At 38.8% G+C, this 16,769-nt stretch overlaps 1 protein-coding gene across 1 annotated transcript in view; it reads right to left on the bottom strand.

The window, feature by feature from the left end:
- Window positions 1–288: 288 nt before the first annotated feature.
- LOC115215689 (vacuolar protein sorting-associated protein VTA1 homolog) overlaps window positions 289–16,769 on the bottom strand; it is a 36,217-nt gene continuing 19,736 nt past the window's right edge. The window contains exons 4-7 of the mRNA XM_029784965.2: window positions 7,694–7,769; window positions 5,359–5,461; window positions 3,292–3,570; window positions 289–693 (exon numbers count right to left, since the gene is read on the bottom strand). Of these exons, the coding sequence (XP_029640825.1) occupies window positions 545–693; window positions 3,292–3,570; window positions 5,359–5,461; window positions 7,694–7,769 (607 nt within the window). The 3' untranslated portion in view covers window positions 289–544. The remainder of the gene's footprint in view (window positions 694–3,291; window positions 3,571–5,358; window positions 5,462–7,693; window positions 7,770–16,769) is intronic.

The raw sequence follows: 16,769 nt of genomic DNA, 5'->3' as shown, positions 1-16,769 counted from the left end.
ACTGCAACAGTATTTTAACGAGCCCAGAAGGATGAAAGGCAAAGTCTACCTTGGCATAAAGAACCATATTTACATACCACAAGGCATTTTCTCTAACACATTTCAATTCTGCCAATCCATAATAATAATAATAATAATAATAGTAATAATAATGATGTGGAGGAGGAGTATGATGATGATGATGATAATAAAAATGATAATAATAATAATGATAATTTTTTATGTTTTCTTTATAATAATAAATAATATAACATAAATAATAAAAATGTTAACAAATATTTTTTGCCATAAATAACAATAATGTTAATTTATAATAATAACAACAACAACAATAATAATAAGCATGATCAGTAAACAAGTGCCACCTTAGTCTGCTGACTGTGGACAGCTGACACTTTTCATAAAACCTAGCAAAATAAAGCTGCAATTTTTCATGATATAATAATAATAATAAAAATGATAATAATAATAATGATGATAATAATAATAATATATTGTTGTTGTCGTTGTTATCTTGAGTATGATCATAAATTTGTGGACAGGGTTAAGGTTGTTGTCCAGTGGTCAACAAAGTTAAAGCTTTCTGCAGATTCTCAATAGCTGTCTTAGAATCTTCATATTGTAGAGCACTGCTGGCAAACTTGCATAGTTTCATGGCTTTTTGGTAATCTTGGGTGGTAAGAGTCACACCAGCTGAAATATGAAAAAAAAAAAAAAAAACCATTAACAATATATGATGAAGGGTACATCACTGGACACTAAATTCTGCTTGCAAAGACCTGTTGAGGCAAGGGAAATCGAAATTGAAATCAAATTCGATGACTGGCATCTGTGCTAGGGGAGCGCTAAGAGCACCATCCGAGCGTGAATGTTGCCAGAGAAGCAAACTGGCTTCCGCGCCGGTGGCACATAAAAAGCACCATTTGAGCATGATCGTTACCAGCATCACCTTACTGGTACTTGTGCCGGTGGCATGTGTAAAAACATTCAAGTAAGGTTGTTGCCAGTGCCGATGGACTAGCTCCTGTGCATGTGGCATGTAAAAAAACACCATTCGAGTGTGGCCGTTGCCAGTACCACCTGACTGGCACATAAAAGCACCCACTACACTCTTGGAGTGGTTGGCATTAGGAAAGGCATCCAGCTGTAGAAACCTGCCAGATCAGATTGGAGCCTGGTGCAGTCATCTGGTTCACCAGCCCTCAGTCAAATCGTCCAACCCATGCTAGCATGGAAAGCGGACGTTAAACGATGATGATGACAGTACAACAACAAAAAACAAAAGAAAGAGATTGTTGATTTCACCACATTTCAGGTGGTGTACACTCCAGCCATCTTCAAGTGTCTTGTGATTATCCACTATGCTATGCTATGGACATAACATAGCAGATAAAGGCATTGGTTAATGCAGCGCAGTAACCTAGAGGTTCTGAGTTCAATCTCATACAAAGCACTGAGGTGAATCACAACATACCTGAACAAGGCTGGAGTGTACACACCTAAAACATCAACATGAAGACACCAGTTCGACTAAAGTAATCAGTGTACATAAAATAAATTCCTCATCTCAGAAATATAGAATTGTATAAAAAAAAACTGGATGCACAAACATGAATATGAGGGGGGGTTGAAAAGTTCCTGGTTTGGGGTAAAAGAGAAAACAGGAGGAACAGTCAATTAAGATTTTATTCAACAGATTCCCTTCTCAGATTCACATACTTATTGCAGCGGTCCTTCAGTTTTACTAAACCCTGTAAAAGAACTTGGGAGGTTGGGCCTCCAATCAGGCTTTTCATGATACCCTGAAAGTCAAGAACTTTCAGCACCCTCTCTTAAGCACATTATCAGACATCATCATCATCATCATCTGTTAATGTTTGTCTTTCATACTGATATGGGGGTGGTTTGGATGATTTCACAGGATCTGAGGAGGCCCACATCATGCTCTAGTGTCTGCTTTGGCTTCTACAGCTGGGTGCCCTTAATAATGCCACTTTACAGCATGTATTGAAAGCCTTTTTCTCATGAAACCAGCACTAATGAGGTCGCCATGCTTCATGCAAGACTTAAGATTTCCATTGGCTGAGTGGAGCTACAGGAGATATGGAAGCAGCTTTACATGAAGAGGCTGCAACAGGTTTTGTGCTGTAGAAGAGATACATGGCAACCTCACATTAAACAACAGTGGGTGAGAGTAATCCAGGCAGGGGGAGGGGCTGGAAAGAGAGACAAAGATGCTGATGTCAAGATATCAGGATGGGCCTAAGGAGCAAAATAGCAAGATTGGGTGGGTAGACATTGCAAGAATCATTTACAAATGTGTTACGGGTGCAAGAAACAGCAGCCAAATCTCTTTTTAAAATATAATAACAGCTTTCATATTTTGAAAAAATTTCAAAAATATCTTCATTTAAAAGAAAACAATGTTTCAATAACATTTTGTCCATTCTACACACAAACATATATCCAGGAGGTTATTCTATATATTAAACTGTGGATGGTTTGGGCCAGACAGAATTCACTGAAGGAGATTTCACCAGCTTGATGCCCTCTCTGTCACCAACCCTCATCCATTTCCAAGCAAGCTGTGGTATCTCCCCCATGGTCTGATAAGATCTCATGGGAGACTGCAAGCAATGAACAGCTTGTGTGATGATGGTACTTACTCTTTTACTTGTTTCAGTCATTTGACTGCAGCCATACTGGAGCACCGCCTTTAGTTGAAGAAATCGACCCCAGGACTAATTCTTTGTAAGCCTAGTACTTATTCTATCGGTCTCTTTTGCTGAACTGCTAAGTGACAGGGACATAAACACACCAGCATCGGTTGTCAAGCGATGTTAGTGGGGACAAACACAGACACACAAACACACACACACATATATATACGACAGGCTTCTTTCAGTTTCCATTTACCAAATCTACTCACAAGCCTTTGGTCAGCCCGAGGCTATAGTAGAAGACACTTGCCCAAGGTGCCACACAGTAGGATTGAACCTGGAACCGTATGGTTGGTAAGTAAGCTACTTACCACACAGCCACTCCTATGCCTATTTGTTAATAACTATCAAGCAATGTGGAGACAAGGAGACAAAAACACGTGCACAGACACACACAGAGCAGCTTTCTTTTCAGTTTGCACCTGCCAAACTCCCAGAGCTTTGGTCAGCTTGGGGCTGCAGTAATAGATACCTGCCCAAGCTGTGGTGCAGTGAGACTGAACCCAAGGCCACATGGCTGCAAAACAAACTTCTTAATCACACAGCTGTGCCTCCCTGTAAAAATTCTTACCTGGATTTTCTGGTGGTTTCCATGGGGTATACATCGACGATCCACCCGCAGTGGAAACAGCATTGTTGCCATAGATACTGTCTTGTGGAGTAGTCGGTGGGGCCATTGAACCTGATGGAGGTTTCTGCAACCTGTCTGGTTGCTGGTTGGGGGAGGGCCCATTTGCACTTAAACCCATATCAGGGTAAGAAGTAGCAGCATTCTGATTGATTCCACTTGGACCTGGTTCAATAACGTTACTAAATACAACAGGTTCTGAGTTAATGTTATCCTCATCTTCTGAAAACCAGAGAAAGAAAACAATAATTTTCAGAAAACTTCCTTTCATAGAAATACAAAATAACCACAAATAATATCATTAACCCAGTCAGTTTTGATGAAATTAAATTAATTTATTGAATGCTAAAATCTGCAGTGTGGAAGGTGTTTATAAGCCATTTAAAAACACACAAAAACTATTAGATTCACTTTTTAAAATTTAATCTGCCAAAATATTTTCATCGCTTTGAAACTGTGACCTGTTTACGGACAAAATTCCGTTCATCATGGAATTTTGTCAGAGAACAGTAGTTTCAAAGTGGTGAAAATATTTTTGGCAAATTAATTTTAAATGTTAAAGTGAATCTAACAGTTTTTGTGTTTTTAAATGGCTTTTAAACACCTTCCATGCTGCAATTGTTTTTGTTTCAGTACAAGATCTCAGATCAAGTCACTTGCTATGCAAGTACATCTCAGTAAATGTTAACATCGTTTTTTATTAATCCTCTTTATTGCAGAAAGCAAATGTGTCCACTCAAAAGTTTCCTTACCCTCAATTGCAAAAAACAGTTTTATATACCAATTTATCTTTTGTTCAAGAATGTCATGTCTGAAACTATTTTTTGTTGAGAGATGTCAAGTTTATTATGAGGCAATGTGACTTGCAGAAAATCAAAATTATATTTTTTGGTAGATATGTAAAATCATTATGGAATAAACATGAAATTTAATTTCACAGTTAAAGGGTTAAATGCTAAACATTGGGGATCATTGTCAATTTGACTAATACCTCATGCTTGCATGGGTCAGATAAGGAAGTGTTGGGGCAAAGTTTTCTATGGAAGATACCCTTCCTGATGCCAACCCTCACCTGTTTCCATGCAAAGTAACAATCCAGCAGTCTATCGAACAACAAATAGCCCAGACCGCCTTACTGGCACCTGTGCCAGTGACATGTGTAAAAGATTCAAGCAAGGTCGTTGCCAGTACTGCCGGACTGGCACGTAAAAGCACCCACTACACTCTCGGAGTGGTTGGCGTTAGGAAGGGCATCCAGCTGTAGAAACTCTGCCAGATCAAGATTGAAGCCTGGTGCAGCCATCTGGTTCACCAGTCCTCAGTCATTCATCCAACCCATGCTAGCATGGAAAGCAGATGTTAAACGATGAGCAGGAAACAAATGACACTGACTGAGCTTTTTGCTTACAAAGGCCACACACGTCATGAAACCTGGACATGACACCTGGCTATAAAAACTTGCTTCAAAAATCCCATTCAACCCCTCCATGCCAGCCTGAAGAAGTAGTTATAAAAAAACATAAAACAATGATGATGATGATTGCCATCAACATTATTTTCTATTTCTTTCCAACTCCATCCAATTACCCCCACTCTCTTTTCTAAAGTATGAATTGGTCATGTGACCCCTCTACAACAAAAAACCTGTTCTGCTCCAACCTTTTTCTCCCCCTGCTTCACCTCTGTCTACTCCTCATTCTCTTAGCGTTGAAGTTACCTCCCACCTTGGGGTTTGTAGTCTTGCAAGCTACCTGGCAACTTCACTGGTGCTGGTGACATCATAAAAAGCACCGAGTACACTCTCTGAAGTGGTTGGCATTAGGAAGGGCATCCAGCTGTGGAAGCCATGCCAAAGCAGAAACTGAAGCATAATACATTCCTTAAACCCATCACATTCTGTCAAACTATCTGACCCCGAATGTGTCATGGAACGTGGACATGAAATGAGGATGATGGTCATCATGGTTTTTTTCAGTGGAAACTAAATGAAGCCAAACCAATGGTTATTACCTTTTTCGTCAGTCATTGGACCTGCAATTGGAGTTTCCCCATTCTTCAAACACTTGTGAATATAGGCTGCTTTCCATTTGGCATATTTTTTGTTCTTCTCAAGCTACAAAACAAAAACAATATTTTTACAGAAAGAATTCCTCAAAGAAAGGACAAAGAAAATCCTTGAAAACACACGATCGAAACAAAATGTTAATGGTAAGAATTACATCACAGTACCAGTTATATCAGAGGAGATATTTTACTGACGTTGTCAGTTCTGACTGAGCAGGACTATGATATGATCAAAGGTGTTCCAGACATGTCAATCCCATCTTATTGCTTCCAGGCATAATATATCTAAGACCACACTATCAAATGTGTTCTACATTTCAAAAATAATAAGGCTTGCCATCAACATCAACTTTTAACATCCATTTTCCATGCTGGCATGGGTTAGTTGGTTCGGCCAGAGCTGGTAAGCTAGAAAGCTGCATGAGGCTCCAGTTGTCTGTTTTGGCAATGGTTTCAACAGCTGGATGCTCTTCCTAATGTCAACTACAACACAAAGTGTAGTGGGTGCTTTGCACATGTCACTGGGTTATGATTTGTACAAAATAATTGATTGATTTTAAACATGAACAGAGCCAATGAAGCATGCACTGTATTTTTTAGCAAATGTATTGATCATTCTGTGTACAGGTTCATTTCCTCAACACTTGGGGCATAATATATGCATAAATGAAGGCAGCAAGCAGAAACGTTAGCTTGCCAGATGAAATGCTTAGCGGTATTTCGTCTGCCGCTACGTTCTGAGTTCAAATTCCGCCGAGGTCGACTTTGCCTTTCATCCATTCGGGGTTGATTAAATAAGTACCAGTTACGAAAAATACTTTAACAATGAGAACCCAGGTTTGAAATTTCCCCAAGACACCTGATGAAGGCTGGAGGGTATATCAGCCGAAATGTTGTGTTAACAACAAACAAGATGGGGACAATTCTCCATCAAATGTAAATAATGTAAATAATTCCTCATCTCTTAAATATAAAACTGTATTCTTGACCTCACGTCCACACCTGTGTCTCAAACAACAGAATAGTGTGTCTATTAATGTTTTGTCCAATGTACTTCTTGTTTTCATGATAGTGAGGTGTGATGTAAGGGAGGTACCAGCTAGAAATGGCAACCAAATCTCCCTCAAATAGCACACCATTACCTAAAAGAAAAATATCAGATAAAATAGTTTTTAAAACACTAAGCTTGAGAACAAATGTGATGTCTATGGCTGGAATACTTCAATCAGAGCTGACCAATGACTAAAGCATAATGACTGTTCAATGAGAATATTAATCCCATCAATCACATCAGCCTTGCATGATCTGTAAACCACAAATAGAGTCCTTTCCTCCAAAATCCAAAACCTTAACAATAGGAAAACAAAAATTACAGTAATGTTTGACCAGGCGTGGCACTGTGGTAAGAATTTTGCTTACTAACCACATGGTTCCAGGTTCAGTCCCACTGTGTGATACCTTGGGCAAGTGCCTTCTATTATAGCCTTGGGACAACCAAAGCTTTGTGAGTAGGTATGGTAGATGGAAACTGAAAGAAGTCCACTATATATATATATATATATATATATATATTAGAAGGTTTGCAGATAATGTACAGGTATTATATATTAGAAAAAATAAGGTACTCAGAAATCATATATTAGCACTTGCATCCACTCTGAGTGGACGCAAACACTAATATATGATTTATAAAAACATGTGACATATTAATAAATATCTGTAAATATAAAACCATCCAGATTTCTGAGTACCTTATTTCTTCTAATATATATATATAAATTAAAATAATAATAATTGACTGTAGAGTTTTATTTGTATTTATCATTTGCTCATCTACAACCCGTATTTTTGCAGGAGCTAAAGGTGGTTTTATAATGTTTTTTGTCGTATTCTTTCAACATGTTGGAGCAGGGTTTTTTCCTGTTCCTTTATTTAATTATATAATTGATATATATAATTATTATTTTAGTATAATTTAACCACAAGGTTTTATATCATGTTGGCCACTTGATATTATCATTTACATGATTTTTATCCTAGTTTATATAAATATATACATTTATATACACACACACACACACATATCTATGTGCATCTCTGAGTCTGTGTTTGTTCCCCACCACTGTTTGACAACCGATGTTGATGTGTTTATGTCCCTTTGGCAAAAGAGACTGATAGAATAAGTACAGGGCTTTGATAAGATATATATATATACTGGGATCAATTCATTCAGTCTAATAAGTAAAAGATAAAAACACAAACGAATTGAAAATTTACTCACGTCTTCATCAGTTTCGCCAAAGACGGATAAAACATCAAACAACAATCCTGCTGTATAAAACGTCTTCACCAAGTTCCTGATTAACAGAAAATATGAAGAGCAATAAGAAGAAGAATATTTTTTCAATGGGTTCAGTTACTGGATGGTGTTTATGTTAGATGATGAATATGAGTGGGCTGGATGGCATCTAGGATGGATGGTGCCATGAACAGATGGTGTCTAGAATGGATGGTGTCTGGAACGGATGGTGTCTGGGACGGATGGTGTCTAGGACAGATGGTGTGTGGGACAGATGGGGCCTGTGAGATGGCATCCATGCTGGACGATGTCTATGCTGGATGCCATCCATTGCCTTCACAAGTTTTACTCCATCATATCATATTGTCTCCAGCATATAATGATACTTATTTTATGTATGTATATATATATATATATATATGTAATTTTGTGTGAGTAAGTATGTATGCATATATATATGTATATGGTTTTGTGTGTGCATGTGTTATTTTTTAATAGGTTTGCTGATGTACATATGTCTGGTATATATATATATATATATATCTGCTCTCTGTAGCATTGAATCAGATAGCATTGAATCAATCCCATGTCTTGTGATTGAAACTGTACAGAAGCCTGCTGTGTATATTGTATCTGTTCTTGGGTGGGACAGGAGATTCTCACTAAAGCCAACCCAGACCCAAGTGATAATCTTAAACTGGGCAATAATTCAACTCTACCAGGGTATCCAAGCTATAATCACCCCTAAAAACTCAGGGCGATCAACACTTAAACACCTTCTGTCATGGGTCTGTTTAATCAGGCCTGGCCTGGGGCTAAACAACAACAACAACAATGAGATATGGTTTAATAAGGGATCTTCTATGCAATAGCTTGATCTGCAAGATATAGGAGCCAAATTACCTTCAAATTACACCCAGCTATTTTAAATGAGAAAGGAACAACAAGTTGATATTAATGTAGTCTTAAATATACAAAGAGACAAAAACATGCTAGATATAGTAGCCAAATCTCCCTCGTATCGTACCCAGGAGTTTTAAATATGGAACAATACGTTGGATAGTGAAGTCTTAAATATGCAATTAGATGGAATGGTTATGGCTGGAACGTCTTTGACTATAGGTCTACTTAAACAAAGATGACCCGAGATATGTTAGTAACCCCACAACACTAAGTTACAGAGATATTAACATACTCTATTCACAATGTCCCAGAATCCATTTTCAAAGAGAAAAAAAACCATGTCTTGACTTTGTCATTGTTTTCTTTTTTTCTTTTTTATATCTCGTTTTTGGATTTGGTTTGCAAGATTCTTTATGTGAGTTCGTGTGTTGAGGCATATTCTGTTGTGTCTAGGGAGAGTCATTTTCTTTTTGTTTTTTGTGCCTTATAATATAACACACTCACCAGTAAAATTTCCACTTTTTTATATCTGTTGCAGACAAAGAAGCAGACAAGGGAAGGAGAAGAGGTAACAAATGCTAGTTGGGAGGAGGTGGCAATAGTCAGAGAGAAGGGGAGGGAGGGAGGGAGGGAGAGAGAGGGGGTGATGAGAAAATAAATTAGGAAGAAAGACAATTATGACAAACAACCTGCACGGTGAGATTTTCAACAAAACATTTCTTTATACAGTGAGGTCCTGAGTTAAATAACTGGTCAATCAACAGATATTAATTTCAAGGTGGCGAGCTGGCAGATACATTAGCACGCTGGGCGAAATGCATAGCCGTATTTCGTCTGCCACTACGTACTGAGTTCAAATTCCGCCAAGGTCGACTTTGCCTTTCATCCTTTCGGGGTCGATAAATTAAGTACCAGTTATACACTGGGGTTGATGTAATCGACTTAATCTGTTTGTCTGTCCTTGTTTGTCCCCTCTGTGTTTAGCCCCTTGTGGGTAGTAAAAAAAAAAATTAAAAAATAGATATTAATTTTTGGTTAAATTAACAACCGTTTAATTTTAAGGATAAGATCCTTCCAGGGTCATATAGACTCAGAGAGCTGGTTTCCCAGTTTCTGGATGAGAGACCAGTCCGTTGCAGGATCACTAACGCTTGGCCAGCTGAGTGGACTGGAGCAACATGAAATGAAGTGTTTTGCTCAAGGACACAATTCAACACCTGGTCCCAGAATTGAAACCACAATCTTAGGATCATGAGTCCAACATCCTATCCACTAAACCACACACATCCACTGTTGAATTATACTAAATATTTATTCTTTTCTAATCTAGGCACAAGACCCAAAATTTTGGCGGAGGGGGCCAGTCGATTAGATTGACCACAGTACGCAACTGGTACTTTATTTATCGACCCATAAAGAATGAAAGGTAAAGTCGACCTCGGCAGAATTTGAACTCAGAACATAAAGACAGACGAAATTCTGCAAATATTTTGCCTGGCATGCAAATGTTTCTGCCAGCTTGCCACCAAAATATTTTATTACAATATTACTAAAACTCTAAATTAACTAAATCCTAATTTTTCAATAACCCCAATCATCATTCTGTTTTTCAACACCATCATTATTTTGAAGTCCAGTTTTTCTCCATGCTTGCATGGGTCAGACAGAGTTTATTGCAGCAGATTTTCTTTGACTGGGTGCCCTCCCTGTTGCCGACCCTTACATGTTTCCAAACAAGGTAATATTTCCACATGGCCAGGTATTTTTTCACAGAATATTGGAAATAAATTACATTCATTTACAACTATTATGTGATGTCAAATGAAGCACACACACACAAACATATATATACATGTATGTATTCAACAGGCTTCTTTCAGTTTCTTATTTCTTTATTGCCCACAAGGGGACTAAAACTAGAGGGGACAAACAAGGACAGACAAAGAGATTAAGTCGATTACATCGACCCCAGTGCGTAACTGGTACTTAATTTATCGACCCCGAAAGGATGAAAGGCAAAGTCGACCTTCGGCAGAATTTGAACTCAGAACATAACGGCAAACGAAATACCGCTAAGCATTTCGCCCAGCGTGCTAACGTTTTTGCCAGCTTGCCGCCTTTCAGTTTCCATCTACCAGATCCATTCACTCACAATACTGTGGTCAGTCCAAGGTTACAGTAAAACACATTTGCCCAAGGTGCCAGTGTTTCGAAACTAATTATAAATTTTTGCATCAAAATAAAATCTCGAAGCTTGCAAATCATGGAATTTCCACAAGTCTCGTTAGTTAAAAATAATAAGCTTTAGTCTATAAATAACATCTTGAAGTATTTAATCATGCATTCTAAAGTAATCAAGTGACACTAATTACAACACTAATTGAAAGACTCCTGCAGCACCAGCAGGTAGACAGGTTCAGTCATGGCCTGCTCTCCACCCTCTGCTCTCTACCTCTCTTCTTTACCTGCTTCATTTAATTACACTGTATACTTTCCTCGTGTCTTCTGATAGTAGATAGGTTTGCCAACATACCATCCTTCAGACTAACTTGTATAAGTTTTTAGTGTGTCATTCAGCTCAAAACAAACACATAAAATGTCAGCCACTAGCAATCCTATCCCACCTCCACACAAATACACACTTCTTTCTTTCAAAACCAGGAGGAGCAGCACTTCCCGGCCTGTTTTTTTTCAATTTCTTTTTAAGCTTCACACACCTTTTATTTGGTTTATTCTAGTATACAAAGAGCATGAAGATAGAGCACATACACATAGGCATAAATGTTTTCTCTCTCTCTCTCCTTCTTTTCATCTCTCTCTCTTTCTCTCTATCAATCTGTCTCTCACACAAACATTAGGATCAACTTTATAACAAATGCTGCTATGATATTAGCTTCTACAAATTCTCACACACGGAAACTGAATTACAAAATTTGGTCTCCTCACATTAATACTAATTCCCTTTCAGTTATTAATTAAAACACCTGTGTTTGCTGTGATACAATTCTTGCAAAGCAATGTCCACCACTTCATCTTTCTAGCTTTCTTCCTACATCATCATCATCATCATTTAACGTCCACTTTCCATGCTAGCATGGGTTGGACGATTTGACTGAGGTCTGGCGAACCAGACTCCAATCTGATCAGGCAGAGTTTCTACAGCTGGATGCCCTTCCTAATGCCAGGATCCTTCCTAATGCCATCTAACATCTAAGCCTGCAAATCTATTGCTTCAGTTTCTATCCAATCTTTCCTCACTGGTTTTTACATAGTCACGTGGCTAAGAAGTTTGCTTCCCAGCCATGCCATTCCAGGGTTCAGTCCCACTGCATGGCACCTTGGGCAAGTGTCTTCTACAATCCTCTTGGGTCAACCAATGCCTTGTGAATGGATTTGGTAGATGGAAACTGAAAGAAGCCTGGTTTGTGTGTGTGTGTACAAATACATGCACACATATACATACCTAAAAAGCTCCCATGCTGGTGTCACGTAAATGGCACTGGTGTTGGTGCCACCTAAAGAGCACCCAGTACACTCTGTAAAGTGATTGGTGTTAGGAAGGTCAACCAGCAGTAGAAACCATGCCAAAACAGACAATTAGAACCTGGTGCAGCTCTCCAGCCTTGCCAGCATGGAAAACGGATGATGAGAAAGAGATAGAATATTTGTCACTCCCTGTCTTGCCATTGTGTGACAGTTGTAGACAAGTGCCACCATCATACAAGCAGTGTCATTCATTTCCAGTCTTCTACAAAAACATGTCCAGCCATGGAGAAATATAACCTTATCTGAAGACAAATGAGTGCTGGTGAGAGGAAGGGCATTCAACCATAAAGAAATATTCCTCAACAAATTCAATTTGAGTCATGCAAGCAGAAGAAAGTGGACACTAAACCAATAATAAGGTGTTGATGTGGGATGAGTTTTTAAATGGCAGCACCCATGACTTTTGGTCGGATCTTTCAGGTAGGTGGGAGGAAACAAAGAAAATTATGAGGAGAGATGATAGTTTATGAATTGGTGCAGTAAGAAATAACACATTAGAGCAATGATTCTCAGCGAGGGTCCACATGGCCCTTGGGAGTCCATAAGACCCTTGGGGGTCCATATGACTTTTGCAGGTCCACAGAAGATTTTGTTAAAATTTATGTGCAATAAATTGGTTAAACTTCTACAATATACAAAATACTTTAACAACCCATACTAGCATGGAAAACAGATGTTAAACGATGATGATGAATTGTTTTATACACTGAACCACAAAAGAAATGTGATTCTTTCAAATGTCATTTTTATATTGGTAAATTCTGAAAATTTATTTTGGGGAAACAAATGTAAATATTCCAAGATATACCAGTTTATGGCTGTGACCCAAATTGCAGGTAACCTTTCAACTTTCCCTGAAACAAGATGCTAAAACGCAGCTGCGTTGAATGCCAAAATGCACGTGCATCTCGTGGAGGTTATGGGTATAAAAATCAACTTGAACTGCATTCCTGGCATTCATAATTTGGATGCATCAGGCATGACCCGATTGTCGACAGCATAGAGAGAACAAGTCGATTGCAAGCAGGGCAGGGTGCCCTGATTGTTGCAAAAACTTACACCTGCAACAGCAATACAACAACAACAACAGCATTGCAGACCATACCCGCAGAGGGCGCCCCCAGGCGACCAATCCCAGGTAGGATTGATTCAGACTGGCCAGCGTGACAGCTCATGAGACCATTGGCACTGGACAGTGACCCATCAGCAATGATACAGTACGTCGACTGGCCATCAACAACCTGCATTACCATCATCCTGCTCAAGGGCCTGTCCTTATTGCCCATCACTGTCAGGTACAACTACAGTGGGCTACACAGCACCAACATTGGTGGCATAAGCAATGAAGGTCGACAGTCTTCTCTGATGGGGTGACCAAAGCATCATAGTTTGGGATGCTATAGGCCTGAATTAGAGAATTGGGGCCCATGTGTTCCAAAATGTTCGTGCAGGTAGAAGGAATGGCATCACAGCGTAGCGCTACATTGACCAGATCCTTCTTCACCTGTCACCATAGCCACATGTTCCAGCAGGACAATGCTCCCTCCCACACGGCCAGGATCACCATGAACTTCCTGCATCAGAACATTGGCACCTGTGCTCACACCAGGATTTGAATCTAATTGAACACCTGTGATATGAAATCCAGAGATGGCTGAAACAGATGGTCCCAAGGTCTTCAAGTCGTGCAGAACTGGAGGTAGCTTCCCTCAAGGTGTGAGCACAGGTGCCAATGGGTTTTGTGAACTGCCTCATGCACTTCATGTACCGACGGTGTATGACCGTTTTGAACACCCAGGGAGGGCATACATAGTATTGAACATATCACACCCTACAATCTCGATGTACTGGATCCACCCACTACAAGAACACATGACAACAACCCATAGACAGAGGCCAGAGTCCATCCAAGAAAATGACTTTATCAGGTTTATCAGAATTTATCTCTGACATAATGAAATTAAAACAGATTTCACAGTCACACACTTCTCACGTTACTTTTGCAGTTCAGTGCACAATTCCTAATAATATTTGATTATAGAAATATAACAGGATTTTTTTTTACATATCCATCAAATGGCTATGGAAGTCCAGTTGTATAAAACAGGAATTAAAGTGGCTCCAAAGGGCAAAAAATGGTTGAGAAGCAATGCATTAGAGTAGCAAGTTCTCCTCACAGAGGAGAAATGGTCTCAATATTTGTAACAGGGTGGACTCCACTAAAGACAACCAAAAGCCAGATGATAGAGCTAAACTAGGCATTCAGATGTAGAAACTAAGCCAAAACATGTAGAACCTGGCAGAGCCTTCTGCCTCATCTGTCCATGTCAAACCATCCAACCCATGCCAGCATAGAAAAAGGGACGTTAAATAGAGATGGTCACACACACACACACATATTTGTTTTTCTAAAACAGTTAAATGAATGTTTTACTAGCAAGGGTTAAATAAATGTTTTACTAAGGCATTGTTTTATCATCAGATGCCCTTTCAGTCACTGATCCTTAACTGTTATATCAAGCAAGAGATCCCTTATTTCATGTGTCTTCAAAGGTGGAAAAACAGGAGAAATAACAATAACACTGATCACAGCTTATGTTTGTCAGAGAATCACAAATGTAAACGAATGCACATACATGCACACACACACACACACACACACACATTTATTATAACAAAGTTGACAACCTAATCTGAGTTTCATCCTTAGTTAAGCTGCTCGTGATTAGAGAAACATGTGAAAAATCCAGGTGTAGAAATAATTCAGTTTAAGTTAGGTGTGTCAACGTGGATAGAAGGTGACCTACATGAGGAAGTGGGTTAAGGTATTTTTAGGTGTGCATTGTAGCTAGAACTATACTCCATTATAAGAGAGAGAATGCCTTTTCATGATTTGAAATTATTTTGGTATATTTCGATCAAGAGCCTTAGATCTTTTGTTCTACAAAAAGTTCAAAGTTCAATTTATAATTTACTAAAATGCCAGCATGGAAGGCAGACATTAAACAATGATGATGATGTATTATTGTATCTAAATATATGTTCTTGTGTTTCTTAGAATAGGTTTTTCTTTTAATTTGCTTGTCCTGGGAGTCCAAAGGTTAGTTTTTAAGGTTTAATAAAAATCTAGGTATTGTGAATATTTCAAAATTCAGTAAAACTGAAGGTTGCTCAAAGTTGAGTTTACTAAATTATTGTGGTCACTGATAATCAAAAAAACAAGAAAAGAAAATGAATCAGAAGTGGAAAGGAAATAACTGAAGGAATGGTAAAACAGGTAGAGAAATAGAAAATGTGTGTTAGAAACAATTTAAAATCCTATCTTAGGGTTACGCTACCCACTTCCTCATAGGTCACACCCTATCTACCTTGATGTACCTAACCATAACCTATGTATACCCCAGATTTTTCTCTTGTCCTCACAGTCATGAACAGACCAATTAAGGGTAAAACACAACAGACTGTCACCTTTGCTATAACACACACACACACACATATATATATATATATATACATATACATATATACACATACATATATATATATATACATATATATACACATACATATATATACACATACATATATATATATATATATATATATATATATATATATATATATATATAATATATATATATATATATATATATATATATAATGTGCCATGCTTGAGAAGAAGACCCATCAAGTCAAGTAAAATCGCAGTCATGGCAGATACTGGTATCTTGCAAATGGCACCTGTGCACTGGTACGTAAAAGTACCTTTTACACTCTTGGATTGGTTGGTGTTAGGAAGGGCATCCAGCCATAGAAACCATGCCAAAACAGACTGGAGTTTGGTGCAGCCTTCCAGCTTGCCAGCCCTGGTCAAATTATCCAACCTATGCCAGCATGGACAACAGACCATGATCAAATGGTGCATTGACCATGATTGGATGGTGCTTTTTACGTGCCACCAGCATGGGGAGCCAGTTAGGTGACTCTGGCAGCGACCCACGCAGTGGTGGCGGCCACAACTACAATTTCTATTTGATTGTGATTTGATTTGATTTACTTGACTCAATAGGTCTCCTCAAGCACAGAATGTTGCCTGATGGTTCAAAGGTACTTTTTAAATGGGATGGTTATGTGACACTGGTGTAGGTTTTGGTTTTTGCAACATTAACTCTAAGGCCCTTCAATTGTGAACCTTGCTTCCACACCTGAAATTTCTTCTCTAGTTCTGGTAGTGATTCCACTATAAGAGGAATGCCATCAGCATAGAGGAGCTCTGAGGGGCAGCCCATCTTACATTTCTGTTATTGCCTGGATGACTATGATAAGAGGGGCTGGGGGATGAGGGCTGATCCTTGGTGAACTCCTACTTCTACCCAGAATTCTTTGCTATATTCATTGTCGACCCTTACCTTACTAACGGCATCCTTGTATAAGGCCTGTACAGCTCTTATTAACCACTCGTCAATCTCCAGTTTCTGCATCACCCACCAGATAAGGGATTGGGGACCCTGTCAAAGGCTTTTTCCAAGTCAACAAAAGCCAAATAAAAGGATTTATCTTTGGCTTGGTATTTCTCCTGCAGTTGCCTTACCAGAAATATAACATCAGG

Source organism: Octopus sinensis, linkage group LG9 (assembly GCF_006345805.1).
Source record: "Octopus sinensis linkage group LG9, ASM634580v1, whole genome shotgun sequence".
Taxonomy (NCBI): Eukaryota; Metazoa; Mollusca; class Cephalopoda; order Octopoda; family Octopodidae; genus Octopus; species Octopus sinensis.
The sequence above is the reverse complement of the archived record's forward strand: the minus strand, read 5'-3'. Positions and strand labels throughout refer to the sequence as shown.